General features: G+C 34.2%; 1 protein-coding gene across 1 annotated transcript; it reads right to left on the reverse strand.

The window, feature by feature from the left end:
• Window positions 1–7,397: 7,397 nt before the first annotated feature.
• Window positions 7,398–16,929, reverse strand: LOC129946736 (exportin-6). The gene is made up of 11 exons (XM_056057041.1): window positions 16,685–16,929; window positions 15,810–16,324; window positions 15,589–15,741; window positions 10,776–11,343; window positions 10,319–10,722; window positions 10,103–10,254; window positions 9,641–10,038; window positions 9,400–9,569; window positions 9,131–9,340; window positions 8,630–9,071; window positions 7,398–8,568 (listed from the first exon to the last, which is right to left on the reverse strand). Exons 1-11 carry the CDS (start codon window positions 16,685–16,687, stop codon window positions 8,497–8,499), a joined length of 3,087 nt encoding a protein of 1,028 aa, XP_055913016.1. The 5' UTR covers window positions 16,688–16,929; the 3' UTR covers window positions 7,398–8,496.
• Window positions 16,930–17,155: the final 226 nt, after the last annotated feature.

Below are 17,155 nucleotides of genomic sequence, written 5' to 3' on the forward strand. Positions count from 1 at the left end.
CCGTACATGAGTCCTTTTTATATAGACAACCTACCTGACTCTACAGACGTTAACGTGTCTTATTTTATTCGAATTCTTTATTCATGTGAGCTGGGTGTCCACCCCATCTGAGTCCACCTAGCTTAATTTCTGTTCCATGGTTGTAGTCTTTTCAAAATCGTCCTTCCACAAATTAAGGTCAAAGAATTCACCGTAGGATACATGGTATTGTACAGCAGCAGCTTAGAAGTTATGGTAAGGTTTCAGGATTTAAAATGCTTTGACAGACTATAGTAGGCTCTGGTTGCTTTAAGCAGCAGTTGATAAAAGATATTTGAAGGATTGCGCTACTTTAAAATAATGCTCTTGCCTTCATTTTTTGACCAACTATTCAAAAAATGAAGGTCGACGCCACCATGTACTTTCCTTCACTTATGTGCCGTCTGCTTGAACTTGTGTCAGGGAATCGTATGCAGCATGTTAAATTTTTCCTATCATGTCGACGTCATCTAAGTAAGCCAGCATCCAATGCCTCTTGTTGGTGTGTCAGTGCAACGGATCGGTTTCTCCAACGCCACGTTAAAGAGGAGGCAAGCCAAAACCATCCCTTTGTCGGATGTGATCGTAGATGTTGATTGGTCTGGATAGCAATCTGGCTGTTTGACTTGCCTTGTTATATTGGCCAAGGTCTACCTTAATAATCGTGTCAATTTATTCAGAAAGTCGAATTTTCTCATGGCTTTGTAATGTTCTTATCCCAGCTATGATATCGCATGTAGCCTTAAAGTCTATAAACCGGTGATAAACAATAAATTCTAGCCATTTTTCCATCGCACCTAAGGTATGATTGTTGATTTGCGTGGGATGAAGCTGATATTGTCCGATGATAGATTTAGCGTATGGGGCTATACATTTATGTAGGATAGAGGAGCGTATTTTATAGGCGGTACCAAACAACATAATATCTCTATAGTTTAAAAATAGAATGATAACTTATAAATCGGCCTTATCGAGGTAACCGTTACGGTTACCTCAATAGGACCAAATGTTTTCCGAGTCAAGAAGAATTTAACAAAAAATAATAAAATAAAAATTCAGGGAAATATATTAATAATCAGCCTAATTCTTAATATTTCCGGGGAAAACAATTCCCCGGAGATTGGATCTCCCGAGAGTAAAATTCTCCTATTCCGAATTCTCCGGGAGACAGTTTTTCCCTTCGAACTCGGGAACAAAAATGTTGTATGTTCGAAACAGCTGTTCCGAAGTATTTGACACAAGAATGTACATAGCTGTACAAAAGTTTCAGAAAAGGAAAACAAACATTTTGAAATTGATATTTATGCATAAATAAATGCATATATAAGTAAATTAAAAAAATGTGCAGTATTGCAGCAAGAATCTTGTTTGAAGAGGAGTTAGAAGAACACCAAAGCCCAAGGGTTGTTAGAAGATCCTTGAGGGACAGTTCGAACCCTCTGGAGTTGCCTCAATGGTTGTAAGTATACTTGTAAATTCACAAAGATTTATTCTAAATTTGTTTTTCTAGTTTCATTAAACAACTTGATTCTTAGGTTTCAAAAGTATTATAGAGTTAACAAGGTTGTCTTCAAGTATTTGCTGGATATTCTCTCTAGGTCCTGTGATCCAGCTAAAAAAAGTTTCGCGATTCCACCAATAACAAAATTGAGTGGTTGTTTGCGTTTCTTCGCTGAAGGAGGATACCAAACGGGGGTTGGAAAAGACTACATTGTTGGACTTGCCCAACCTAGTTTTAGCAAAGTGCTTGCCGAAGTCTTAAACGTTTTGGAGGAGCAACTATGTTCTTAAAAGTATGCCAAACGGCCGCAGAAAAAAGAAGAGTTGCGCTGGCCTTCTACTCAAAACATAAATTTCCTGGTGCGTTGATGGAACGCACGTTCGGATCATTGCCCGATCTGTAAACAAACATTTATATTATAACAGAAAGGGAACATACAGCCTAAATGTTATGCTAGTTTGTGATGATCAACTAAGAATTCAATACGTTGATGCCTCCCATCCAGCCGCGTGTCATGATTCTTTCATTTGGAATATAAGCGCGTTAAGGGCCCATTTTGAGCAGGAGTATTTAAATGGCATGAGAAATTTTTGGCTTCTTGGTAAGTTATTTTTAGTACTATGTATGTCACGTACCCCTTCTTAATTTACTTGGAAATCTTGGAGAGGAAATGGTCACTTTTTTTGCTGGCTCTAAATTTTCTTTATTTGATTTCCTTTTCCTTGCATCCAGCCCAAACGTTGTTGCAGGAACACCTTCTACGGGCTCTTTCATTCCAATCAAAACATAGATGGCCTGTTCGTAGTCCGAAAAAGGTTGCTCCTCATTTGGTCCACCACCAGTCCCATTCCTTGCTTTTAGGTTCGCAGCCGCCTTTGATCGAATATATTTTTTCTGATCACTCCAAACCTATGATTATATATGTACATGTAAATATATGTTAATAAAAATAGATCTACTGAATTTTTGTTTAAATGTTTACTTTTTTTCCATTCTGTTAGTGTTTTTCTTGGTGGTCCACACGAATTCAGCTTATTTTTCACCATTTGCCAAAACAATGCCACTTCCGCCTTTGTTTTCTAGTGGAAGCCACACGCAATATCGCGTTGAGCCTCCATCAAATTTAAAAGCATTTCAAGCAGACCCTTCTTTGTTGTTTTTGACCTTAACAATATTTGAAATGTTATCAATTATTATTGCAAAAAAAAAGAAAAACTTAGATTTTATTTTGTAACTCTCCAGCTCAATTGTCGCCTTTCTTCTTCACTACATCAATTAAGACTAAGGGCCCGGTTATTATTATCAGTAAAATCTATCAGTAAATTTTTTTTCTTAGTTTTTGAACATGTTACAGATTTATTTCTAGTAGAAGATTGATTGAGAATTACATATTCAAGTATTTTTTCAAAAACAAACAATGCATTTAAAGTTTTATTTAATTTAACTTTTTAATGATGAAATTTTATTTACTGAACAGATGACTGCGAAAAAAAACCATTTCGTTTTACTGTTGGTGTTCCAATTTTGTACTGTTCTGATCACATCATTAAACATTTTACTGATGAAAGCAGCAATAAAAGTTTGTCTGAGGCGTGAAGCTCTAAGTTATGATCGAAAGAAAACAACATTTAGTGACATAAATTTACTGATTGCTACAAAGGCTCATCATTAAAACATTTCAGATTCCTCCTGTTTCAAATTTTACCGATGGTTTTTACTAATAGCTATAACTAGCCCCTAAACTACAGTTCTTAAGTAGTCAGACAAAAGTTGGAAATTGTTCTTCAAATACAAAATTCAGAAGTTGATAAACGAAAATAATTTGAAAGGTAATTTTAATTTTGTCTTAATATGACGAACTTCCAAAGATAAAATTTGAACGGATTTTTTTATTTCATAGCAGAGCATATTCCGTCTTTAAATAAATGATGTGGCGCAACCGTCCGTAAAGACCAGGGCCTAGTGACTTACAACTCTCAACTATTCCTGTGTGCCAGTCATTTCAGGGATAGAGGGGACCTACAGTTTATAGCGCCAGGTGTAGCTATCATTGGTTTTCATCATTGAAAACTAACATTGGAATTTTTTTGGGCAGGTCGTTTATAGCTATCCTTAAAAATGTCTGTCATTAAAAAAAAATTTTATGTGAAATTGGAACACAAATCAGTGGAACGATTCGTTTCACTTTTGAACATAAAAGTTATTTCCGATCGATAATTTGCATTTCTAATCAGTGGGAAACGTAGTCAAATGTCGATTCAAATTTTTTTCCGGATCGATTTCAATGATAGCTATAACTGGCCCCTGCATGCCGAATCCGGCTTATTTGAGATAGCACTTTTATGACAAAAATTACTCTTGGAGAATTTGTCAATTCCTCGCAAGAGGCAGAAAAAAATGTAGGTGGCACATGAAGGTTCGCTGGGATCGAACCCAAGATCTCTCGCATGATAGTTCAATGCACTAACCATCATGCAACGGGCACCACGTTCCGTCTTTACTGAATTTAATTTATTTTCCGTATTAAACCCCTTCTGAATCAATGTTTTGATGTGGAAGCTTTTCAGATTGTACCTTCGTTTTTCGTCAAAGAAATATCATTAAAAACTATTTATAAACAATTTGCACATACGAGGGGCGTTCAATATATTCTCGGTATCGATATGAAGGAAAATGCGAATTCAATTTAAATTGTTTTTATTTTTCAATATAATCTCCCCTAACATCAATGCATTTGTTACATCTTGAGATAAGCTTTTTTAAACCCTCAAAAAATAAGTTTCCTCTTTCCCTGCAAAATACCCATTTATTGCCGACTTGAGTTCTTCATCATCCGAAAATCTTTTTCCACGAAGACATTTTTTCAAAACCGGAAACAGAAAGTAATCACTAGGGGCAAGGTCTGGACTATAGGGTGGATGTTGAATTTCTTCAAAACCACAATCTCGCACAGCAGCCTTGGAAACTCGCGCCGTGTGAACAGGAGCGTTGTCATGAAGAAGCAACACACCCGCTGCGAGTTTACCCCGTCTTTTCTTTTTAATTTCCTCCCGCAAATTATGCAAAGTGGAAGCGTAGGATTTGGCGTTGATGGTTTCACCTTTTTTTTTGTACTCAATGGGTAAGATTCCCTTTGAGTCCCAAAAAACTGTGACCATGAGCTTCCCGGCAGACGGAGTGACTTTGAACTTCTTCGGGGGGTCTGTTCCTTTTTTATGCCACTGCACGGACTGTTTGCTTTCAGGGTCATAGTGGTGAACCCATGTTTCGTCCCCAGTAACAATCCGATGCATAACACCGTCCGCGTTCTCACTACACATCTCCAAAAGCTCTCTACAGCATGCGATAATCACTTTTTTCTGAGGAGCATTTGTGGCACCCACCTTGCACTGACCTTTGAAAGGTTAAGATGGTCATGAAGAATGGTGTGAATGGTACCAGTCGAAAGCTTGGTGATCTCTGCCATCATTTTCACCTTTATTCGGGCATCCTCGAGAACAAGTTTTTCGACTTCTTTGATGCTTTCTCCCGTACAAGCACTAGTCGGGCGCCTGAGCGGGGTCGTCTTCAATGCTCTCTCTGCCTCTCTTGAACTCACTTGACCACTTTTGCACAGTTGATAATGAAGGTGCGGAACCCTGGTAAACTCCCACCATTTCTTCATGAATAGTTTTTTGACTTTTTCCTTGCTTAGTGAGAAATTTAATTACAGCGCGATGCTCAATTTTCACCATCATCGTCTCAGTTGCCATTATGATTCTGTTTAAATAGAGATTTAATGGTAAATAATAATCACATTTATACGAAATTTTACATGAATGCACTAAAATAATAGTATTACTTGATAAATAAGTCAATTTATATATATAACCACAGCTTCACCCCGATACCGAGAATATATTGAACGCCCCTCGTATATTTGATCAACGAGTGTTTTCATAAACGTCGGAACTCTGTGCCTTGGTACGATTGCTTTTCTTCTTCACTACATCAATTAAGACTAAGGGCCCGGTTATTATTATCAGTAAAATCTATCAGTACATTTTTTTTCTTAGTTTTTGAACATGTTACAGATTTATTTCTAGTAAAAGATTGATTGAGAATTACATATTCAAGTATTTTTTCAAAAACAAACAATGCATTTAAAGTTTTATTTAATTTATAAATCCATTTTAACTTTTTAATGATGAAATTTAATTTTACTGAACAGCTGACTGCCAAAAAAAACCATATCATTTTACTGTTGGTTGGTTGGGTTCATATCCCATAAGTGATACACATAATTTTTACGTATGTATGTATATTCGACGTAGGTTATCTTTCTAGGGTTAAACATTTTACTGATGAAAGCAGCAGTAAAAAGTTTGTCTGAGCTCGATGTTATGATCGAATGAAAACAACATTTAGTGACGTAAATTTACTGATTGCTACAAAGGCTCATCATTAAAACATTTCATTTTCCTCCTGTTTCAAATTTTACCGATAGTTTTTACTGATAGCTGTAACTAACCCTTAAACTACAGTTCTTAAGTAGTCAGACAAAAGTTGGAAATTTTTCTTCAAATACAAAATTCAGAAGTTGATAAACGAAAATAATTTGAAAGGTAATTTTAATTTTGTCTTAATATGACGAACTTCCAAAGATAAAATTTGAACGAATTTTTTTATTTCATAGCAGAGCTTGTTCCGTCTTTAAATAAATGATGTGGCGCAACCGTCCGTAAAGACCAGGGCCTAGTGACTTACAACTCTCAACTATTCCTGTGTGCCAATCATTTCAGGGATAGAGGGGACCTACAGTTTATGACGGCAGGTATAGCTATCATTATTTTTCATCATTGAAAACAAACTTTGGATTATTTGACATTTCGTTTATAGCACTCATTAAAAATTTCTGTCATTGAAAATGATTTCCTGATTTAAATCCACCGACAAAAATTTACTGACAGAAATCTGTCATTGGAATTGTGTGAAATTGGAACACAAATCAGTGGAACGATTCGTTTCACTTTTGAACATAAAAGTATCAACTGTTCAGGAAAATGAATTCCGTCCAGAAAATAGAAAAATAAATGTGCAACAAAACTCTTTTCTTAAAAAAATTCTTTATGTGATTTCCGATCGATCAATATATAATTTGCATTTCTAATCAAAGGGAAACATCGTCAAATGTCGATTCAAATTTTTTTCCGGATCGATTTCAATGATAGCTATAACTGGCCCCTACATGCCGAACTCGGCCAATTTGAGATAGCACTTTTATTACAAGAATTACTCTTGGAGAATTTGTCAATTCCTCGCAAGTGGCAGAAAAAAATGTAGGTGGCACGTGAAGGTTCGCTGGGATCGAACACAAGATCTCTCTCGCATGATAGTTCAATGCACTAACCATCATGCAACGGGCACCACGTTCCGTCTTTACTGAATTTAATTTATTCTCTGTATTAAACCCCTTCTGAATCAATGGTTTAATGTGGAACGTTTTTCAGATTGTACCTTCGTTTTTCTTCAAAGAAATATCATTAAAAACTATTTATAAACAATTTGCACACATAGTTACATTATTAAATGTTCCATTATATCCTTTAGTCAATTTTCGATAGTCTTGCAGTCAATAAAATGTGATTGCGTCACCATTGATAAACAAACCTCAAGCAGTTCATCTAAGTTAGTTCATTATGAATATTTCTAACGCATGTCTTAAATAGCCAGAAGTTTATGAAAACACTTAATACTTTCGCTTTATAACCTCGAATCTGGTCTATTGATATGAGAGCTAACTGAGTACATCAACATCACATACATATTGGATGTACCCAGTTTTAGTTTTCGATAGTAGCATCCATATGGAATCTAAAAACAAACAATACAAAAAACATTTTGAATTATAATTTTTACGTATACGAATACGAATATATTTTTAAAATGCTCATTACACACATGACTAAAAGTTCTTACTCGAAATACTTTATAATAATTATTATCAATATATATTTATGTATACCTAATATATAAATATAAAAAATGACACAAATGACGATATATATTTTTTTTGTTTGCTGTTTAATTATTTTTGTTGTTTCTTGTTTTCGATATTTAACTTAATTAACTATAGAAACAACTAAATAGAATCTTACGTCTTTTAGAGCTTTGTTTTTATTTTTGTTTCTATTTTCTTTTAAGCAAAAATAAGTGAAAATACGAAATTTAAAATTAAAAAGAAAAATTAAAACAAAGCAAAAAAAAAAATACAAAATAAGTAAAATAATCTAAATCTATAATAAATCATAATATTAAATACTTCCTTTTGTGTTTTTAAAACTAAATATGTTCTTAGGAAGTAACATGTTACATATACAATTTTCTTTTTTTGTTTCTTGTTGTTAATTCTATAACTAATATCCAAATGCGCAATGTGGTACAGTTTACTATATTATTAATAATAATCTCTACTATTTTGTTCTTTTTGTAACACGAAATTTAAAAAAAAAAATAAAAAACAAAGCGAAAATAAAATTAAAACTGATTTATAAGTTTTGTTTTGAGTTTCTTGTGTTGCCAATTAAGTTAGTTGTATAATTTTTAGTTCTTTTTTTTTCTTCAAAAATTTAGCTAATTAAGGCCGAAAAGGTATGGCTTTTTCAAATGGTTTTGTAGAAAAACAATTCATAATTTAATTCTTAAATCAAATCCACAGGAATTGAAATTCTTACGCCAATTTAAAAAAAAGTCATTTGTTAAAGGCTTGAAACTTCAATTTTAAAACATGAATACATTTTTACGTGAAAATAAAAAAACTAAAAAGAAACACAAAATTCCTACGTGATATATAATGCTGAGATCTTGAGTATTCTCAAATTATAAAAAGATAAAAAAAAACAAACTCGAAACACGAAAATTTAATATTAAAATAAAATAAATCATTTGATGAATGATTGCACCAAAATGTGATGATTTCGCGGGGCAATCTCTTAATGTTATTGCGATAGTCTTGTGCAACGTGTATCTTGTATAAGCTGTGACATTTTTTGGGAGAACGTTGGAATGTCCTGAAAAATAAATAAATAAATAAGAACACTTATCAATCCTTTAGATTTTGTTTTTACTTACCGTTGCTAAACAAATTTCTTCAATGACTTTTGAATTAGTGGCTGTGAATCCAATCGACATAAAACTCTCATGCAATTTCAATTTATCAACCTGGCCCATAGAAAACAGGACACCACTCATAACATCAAAATGGAGGGCACCTTCAGCTGAGAGTAATGCGTTTATCAACGCACACTGGAATGATGTGAGTAAATTTGTTTTGAATAGAGCACGATGAAAGAGTTTCCATCTTTCGTTAAGATTCTGCAATGAAACCAAAACTGTGCTAGTGATATTCGGATCGTTGCCGATGACTAGTGCTTGACCATAGGAATTGAATATGGCTAAAAACTGTTCGGGATGTTGGACATGATCGTTGCTGTTGTTTGAGTTTGCTGACCCATTTAAAATTATTGACTGTACGTTTGTTTTATAGAAATATTGCCAGCGGTAATTTAAAATGCTAAAAGAAATAAATGAACATCAATTTAATGAAACACAAATTTTTATATCAAATCATACCTATCAAACAATGTGTACATCAAATGTGCGACATCTGAATAATCCAATAAATTATTATCGTAACTCAATAACGGCAGTATATGGTCCAATGTTAGATTTAATATCGATGGAATAAGTGACATGGTTTCACTGCCCGGTTGTTGTACAATTAATTGAAACATTTGCAAGATTTTCTCCATAGACTTTAATCTCCTCACAGTCATTTCTCCTCTATTAAAATATTTTAATAAAAATGAAACTTGGAAAAACAACGAATTGTTCATACAAACCTTGTGCTGGAATTTATAAATAATGTGATCATTTCTCTAACGAACGCCATGCCTAATTGATTCTGCAACGTTCGCAACACACTCAATGCAAAATCAGAAACTGTTGTCGCAATCTCATTGCTATCGAAACCAACTGCATTGAATATATTCATTGCTTTATGAACTGTCGGCTAAAAATTAAAAAAAAAAAATCAACAACATAAGACATTAATTTTTTTTTATCTCCAAGGTCTAAACTTACTTTGAATGCATTAAGAAGCATTTCTTTGACTGCACTATTTGTGTCGTTAAAATAATTGATGATTTCGGTAATTATGGGAAGAATACCGGCGGTTATTGCACTTATTTTAACATCATGTCCATTATTGAGTACGGATGGATCAATAGCTAAGAATTCCTGACACAAACACGATACGTAATCTTGAAGAACAAGAGATCGCCGTCCGAAATCCTGTTCTTGCTGGCTAATGTTCTTCCAAGGAAAAACTAAGGAACTTATAAGGGCTTCATAGACCACGGGCAGTACGTGCTTTGGCAAATGAGGCAATGCGGTGCCAGCTCGCACTAATTGAACAACCAAATCAACTTCTAACATTTGTTTTGGTCTTATCATAGAAGCAATATTCAAAAGCAGTTGAGCTAAAAGAAGAAACCTGACATAAACGAACTCAAATTGAACAACAATCTAAAAAAAACAACTTACCGGCTGCCATTTGTACGAGAGCGGATTCATTAAACGTACTTGGAAGCAATATTTGTGCAACTGTATGTATCAAGCTTCGCAGCTGATCATCATTTATCACTGCGGGTGATATGGCTAAAAGACTTCGCAATGCCAACAAAGACTGAGCATATCTAGAAACAAAAATTAACACATTATTTTCAATTTTTCTTTTGTTTCAGATTGAAATTGTCCAACAAATCAACAAAACTCGCAACCAGCAGTGAGTTCTCCGCGTGAAGACTTTGAAATTTTTTGCTGCTAAAAAAATTGACTGCACTTAGAAGTGTCCGCACGAGAGTACACAGATTTAGGGGTATTTCTTCTGATGAACCTAGGTCCAGAGATGGGGCTATTCGAACTAACGTTTGGCAAAGCATCGAAATCTCTCTCAAACTAAAACGGATGCGGGAACATTCAAACTCGTTGGTTGGATCGAAAGTCTTATTATCAATAGCCTTTTCAATTGACATGATGATTACCAGAAACGGTCTCGTAAACAGTCGATACACTTGATTGAATGTCTGGTTTGGTCGCATTTCTGCCACAAGTGCGATCACTTCAATACAAGGTGCAATATATTGTTGCCACTTTGTTTGCATCTATTTTAAAATATTAATTAAAATTAAATACTGATTTTTTTTTAGAATCTTACATTCTCATCAAGTGTTTCATCTTCGTAAATTGGATTTAGGACTTCTAAACGCATCCCTCTTAAAATATGCCCCGAAAATGTTATACACGACTCAATGTAACTTTCACTTTTAGCTGATGTTGGAAAAGCTCTCAACAATGGTTTCCATATTTCGAGTCTTTCTGATAATGGCGTTGTTGATTCAACATTAAATGTATATGCCTGCAAACCAGATACAAATGCATCTAATAAAGATTGATCATTAAATAGTTTTGAGCAGAATTTCGTTGCACTCAGTCGTAGGAGTTCCGTGAATTTGTCTTCGTACATTTCACTTGATTTAGTATAATTATTCTTATCTAACAGTCCATTGATTGCAGTCATAATTGTATTTGGAAATGGTATGGCTTTTTGTAAGTAAAATAATTCATTGACTGTTGTGAGGGCGGCCACTGAAATTTCGGGTTGTTCTTTACGCCATTTTGCCAAATCGAATAGAGCCAATATAAAATATTCGGTGAGTAAACTATCTACTGGTATCCATGAGAAAATATGTTGAACGCATTGGAGAAGCTCGAGAATCGATGAGCTGCAAAATTAAACAAAAAAAAAAGGATTTGCAATTTAGTTTTTTTTTAGCTTGTAAACAAAATATTTACTGAAAATACTATCATTGTGATAAAAATTATACATTTTTTTTAATGCAGTCCCAAATGTGAGCCAAACCTGATGTGGGTTTGGAACTGCAACTAATTTATTTAAGATATAATTTTTAGCTTTATTTACCTGTTGGACATTTTTTATGGGGAAACATTTACTACCTGCGAATAGGTACGTAATTTCTAATAAGAATTTCATGAAGTTAAGGAGTAAATTGGAAAAGATCGTTTAAATTTCCCAACATCAAATAACAAACGTTGGAAATCAAACAGCAATCATGGTACTGGTCAAATTTTTCACCTATCTATGGCGGTTAGTAACAGCCGATAATAACATAGAATACGGGTGTATGTTTGAGGAAAAAACCTACTGTATTTTATCAAGACTCTTTAATTACAAAAATATTTGCGCATAATCCAAATTAATGCTGTATAAGACTATGACCGTATGATAAGTCTCACGGAGAACATTTTGAAAAAGGACAATTCAAGAAAAGGTTATACGAAATAAAGACAAAAAAATTAAGGTAGGTAGATTCTAATGGGCTGAGTACATAGCACACATGATCGAAAAAGAATCCACCCGGAATTCAGCGGGGAAGAGCATGTCTTTACTGAAAGAATTACGTAGATCAGGTCGCCTAGAGTCTTGTGGTGGTAAACTGAATGGCTTCGGCCAATGATGAAAAAATATGAGGGATCATGTTTAACCCTTTACTGCATGGTGGCTCATATAAGGGCCAAACCGTATTTGTCGATATTTTCCAGTTTTTAACAAATTCTGTTGTTTTGTGCATACAGTGTGAAATTAGTAACATAATAATAATACATATTGTATCTTACTGTTATAAAGCATTCACGAAATAAAAATAAAATAAATAAAATAAATAAATAAACGCTCTAAATTTTATTGATAAACCCCATCTATGAACGAGTTTCGACAACAATTTTTTTCGTCAAACTCGTCACAAAGGGTACAATACGAGAAACGCGTGTTTGAGAAATTCAAAATTGTATAAAAATAAAATGTAGTGCTTGAAAAAAAAATTACCAGTAAAGCAAATAATATAAATATTTTTGACAATGTGAATTTTTTCGATTTTATGAAATAACAAGTACTTATAAGTTGAGAAAACGGTTTGGGTCAAATATGAAATACCACGCAGAAATATACCTTCATTTTATACCGAGATAACAGAATTCAGATATGGACCCACACCGGTTTTACGGAGGTATTCATAATTCTACACAAAATTTTCCCGACAACAGCAGTGACGTAGATTTTTCAGATGATGGGCACGAGGTAAACAGATGCAAAAATATTCCGCCTCTATATATTCCAGAATCTGATGTATCTGATTGGGAATTAGAAAATAACAATTCTCAATTCCAGATGGTACCTCCCTCAAATAGAAGTGCGAGAGTTGAAAAAACCCAGAGGTGATAACGAAATCGCATTCAAAGGTGATGATACGCCAATACGACCCAAACACCCAAAGGACAACCAAGACATGATCCTCTTCATAAAATGAGACCATTCTTGGATCAAATAAGGCAGAGACTCCTTACTGTTTCTAGAGAAGAATATATGGCAGTAGATGAACAAATTATACCAACCAAAAGCAGAACCGATTTGCCAAAAATTAGACTGCCGAGAACTATTCCCGACTGATTCAACTACAAATTATTCTTTGACAAATGGTACACGTCCTTACCGATGTTGACTTATCTGGCAAATAAAGCGTTTTTACTGCTAGGAACCATAAAATCCAATCGGATTCTGGGTTATAAAGTTCCTACTGAAAAGGAATTGAAAAAATCGGAAGAGGAAAAACTGGCGACAATTGATAACCTGGATATTTCTGTGGTAACATGGTTTGACAACAGAATTGTGAACCTTGCTTCGACATATTTCGGCAGCAAACCGTCTTCTGAAGTCCAACGCTTCAACAAAAAAGGAAAAGCGCTACCAAACTGTATCATGTCTAAAGGCAGTCATGACATTTAAACGGCATATGGGTAAGGTTGATCTTTTGCTCTTCTTGGATACTATTGAATACAAATAAGATCAAAAAAATGTTACCACAGAATATTCTTCCACAATATCGATATGACAGCTATTTATGCGTGGTTATTGTACAGACGAACGCTTAATGGTTCTGAGGTGTGGCTGCCACTAACAGATTTCGGTAGTCGAAGATCTATGCCATGGCAGCAAACTAAGCACAACTAACAAACGTAAACGACGCACTTATGTCATGGAGAATAATCTACAATTGAAGAAATTGAAAGGACCTGTTGCCATAATGCCATCGCAGGCCGTTCGACTAGATCAATTAAAGCACCTTCCTATTTTGACCGCAAGACAGCGGCTTAAGGTTCCAGACTGCCATGGAAGATCTTATGTGGAGAGCCGAAAATGAAAAGTAAATCTTTGGTTGAATGAGTAAAGAAACTGTTTTACAATATTTCATACTACATTATTTTTTGAATAAATAGTTGATTTCATTTATTGAAAATTGTGTTTGTTACTTTTCTGCCATACATGATCCAAACCGAAAATCGCAAAATTTTGCAATTTTTTTCAAAAAAAATTAAATTCCTGAAACACTTGTTTTTTTTTAAAAATATAATTAACTATCACATACATATATTTTTTTCATGAAGAAAAAAAAATCGTGCAGTAAGGGGTTAAGGCCAGGACCGGATCCTCGATGTGGCAGCGATGGTGGAGTTATCGGCCGGGATCACAACTTATAGAAGTACAGCTTACAAATTTGATAAAATAGTTCACCGATGTTTTATTTATTCTTAAAAAAAAGAGCTTATTTTGGTAACGCAACACGGTCGTACATTAGAAGTCATGATGTGGGGGCTATAACCTACTATACTGCACAACAATTAATGGCAAAAACTTAAAATGCTGTTGAAACGGTAATTTATAAAACTGAAAAACATATTTGGACTTCTACCTTAAATTTTTCAAGAAGATAATGCCTCTTCACTTCATTAATTTTTTGCCGAAACTAATATGCTAGAGCCTGTACCTAGACTAGAAACGAATTCAGCATTTGGTGGGCGTCACACAATTCAACAAAAATTAAAGACGGCATACAAGAAAATTTAATTCAGCCCATAAGATATTTCGCCATTTTTGAAGGGCCATTTCAACACATATCAAGATGAGTCTTAGTAAATTGAAATTTAGTTTTTTTTTCAATAGTGCAAATTTTATTGGTCTTTTAACTTTTCTAATTTTTTTTTGCAAAACCTGCGCTTGAATTTAATGGCTTCTTATTTCTGTAGCGAGTAGGATAAGGGGTTCGAGCTAGCTTAAATTTTTCCCATCGATTTCACAAATATTTTTCGGAAAATGGATGGATGTATGCGGAATCCTTTCCGCGACTAGTTTTATCAAAATTCATAAATTCAGAAGTCACAAAAATATGTTAAACTATTTTAACAACATCATTCGCTTAAAATTTTCTGAAGAAAACATGCTGTATTTTTTATTATGTAAATGGCCTTAACCGATTCCTACGCAGGCATCACTTAACTATTTTAGCCAACGTTCTTAATGCAACGAATTTGTCTGTTACTCGAAGTAAGAGTTTAAATCATGTCTTAACTATTTTCAACATCAACCAGAGCTATCAATTTTGTGTGCTTATATCTTGAAGAACGATAAGACGATTGATGACGGAGGCTAACATGAAGGGCAAACTATGATTCTCTTTCTCAGTGAATGTCTTGCCCTTAACGAAATGAAAAGCAAGGAACTGATTTCCTTTCTGAACGTGACGAAATGGCTCTAGCGTCGCTGAATTGTCATTTGATAAATGAGTTATGAAAAATTGTTTTCTTATTCCACTGGTCTAACGAGTTTATGGTATCAAAACCAAAGCATTCAATCGTTTAACCTTTTTACATAATTAATATAAATTGAATATCATTTTTTTTTAAGTTCTTGTATCATGGAACAAAGCCAATTATTGAGTTTACTTTCTACTTCCTACCTATACAAACATTTTTTAAAAGTTATGTGAAGCGATTACTGCAAATTTATGACTAACTAAGGAAAAAGAACTTTCTTATCTCAAAAGCAAAGAAAAACTATTTATTTTATTTATTTAAATAAATACAAAATATGAATACAAATATGTAATCAAACATACCTTAAAGAATTGTCATTTGGCAGTGATGTGTACAGCCTGTAGTCTGCTATATTGCTTGGTATCGCACTCAAGGCGGTTCCATTAAGATGACACGTTGATATAACTAAATATTTTCCCAAGAGTTCCACAATTTCTGGCATACATTGTGTTATGCTAAAATAATCAGAAAATAAATAAATAAATACAAAATTTATCAATGAACTAATTTAAGTGCTCAATACCATGACTGAAAATACTGTTTTCTATCTGAAGAAACATCATTCCTATTGCTGACTACCTCTTCGGATGTAGTTCTTAGTAGAACCACTCCCAATTGGAAGTACATTTTGGTGAGTTCTATACAATGCTTAATGTATTCGGGATGGTCGTCAGGGAACTCCCGTTTACCGACGAGTGCTATCAATTGTGCGATTGTGTCTCGTTGTCGACGCGAAACATCGTATGGCAGATTGGCGTAGCTAGACCAGAGATTCTCTCGCAGGTGGCTGTGTTCTTGGGGCGATAGTTGGGTCCATCGGCGTGATATTGTGTGCTCGAGGGTGGAAGTGGTGAACAACCAGAGGAATTCATTTGTTGAACAGCAATTTGATGAGAGAACACAAAGGCACTGCTGCCAGGAGCTGGGCTGATTCTTAAACGAAGTCAGTTGGTCTTCGATTTCACGTTTTCGTTGGTTATGTGTTGCGGGATGATAGAATTCATTTAACAAATTCTCCACAATCCCAAGGGAAGTTGACTGAAATGCAAAATAAAAGAAATATAATTCCCAACTCAACAAAGCCCCAATAAGGAAACTATTTGTCGATTGCTTTTGTTTAAGTACGCAGTAGAATTTTTCTATTAGTTTTTTTCTTTTTGTTCAACGTTCAACAACTACGCCCAATGACAAAGTTTTTGAAGAGATTTAGAAGTAGGTAGTTCTGTGCCCCCCAGCTGGTTACCAATGCAAAGATTTTCATTATTTAATCTTAAGTACTATGGAAAATAACGACAAAAAAGGAAAGATAACAAGAAACCACAAAGGAAGTGGAGTTATCGAATCTCTTGGCAAGAGGAACAAATAAAAATCCTTGCGAAAAACTTCTCCAAAACCCACCATTTTGCGATTTTGTTCAAGTTCTGCCTGTCGTCGGTGATAATAACTTCTCGCCCATGCAGATTTCTTTTTATTTGAGTAAAATTGAACTTGGCTCAATGTATTTGTATTTTATTTTGAGGTAATTTTAATTTTGTTACAATAAAAGTTTATATTAACTACAAAAAAATTCTAGGAGTTATTTGATTTTGTGTGAATTTTCTATGAAAAAGTTTCAGAAAGTGAAATGCGAGACTCCCCTTGAATTATTTTAACTGACAGAAGAAGTGGTGAGATTTGGTTTTGACAGTTGAGTGCTTTTTTGAAGGTGGTGGAGTAAATTTAACAGTAGAGGAATAAAAAGAAGGGCATTTATCGTGTTGGGTGTGTCCATTGATTGTACATATTTTAATTTTCTTATTTTATTTTTATCCGGTAGAGTTTGAAATATTTTTTAAAACGAAATTTCCTGCCGGTTTGACTAGAATACAT

The sequence above is a fragment of the Eupeodes corollae genome, chromosome 2 (genome assembly GCF_945859685.1).
Source record: "Eupeodes corollae chromosome 2, idEupCoro1.1, whole genome shotgun sequence".
Taxonomy (NCBI): domain Eukaryota; kingdom Metazoa; phylum Arthropoda; class Insecta; order Diptera; family Syrphidae; genus Eupeodes; species Eupeodes corollae.

Bases quoted from the DNA above. Each gene is read 5' to 3' on its own strand.
- LOC129946736 (XM_056057041.1), bottom strand. The intron at 9,072-9,130 runs GTATGATTTGAT...TATTTCTTTTAG, and splicing joins ATGTACACATTGTTTGATAG to CATTTTAAATTACCGCTGGC. The intron at 8,569-8,629 runs GTAAGTAAAAAC...TTTATTTTTCAG, and splicing joins AAGAAATTTGTTTAGCAACG to GACATTCCAACGTTCTCCCA.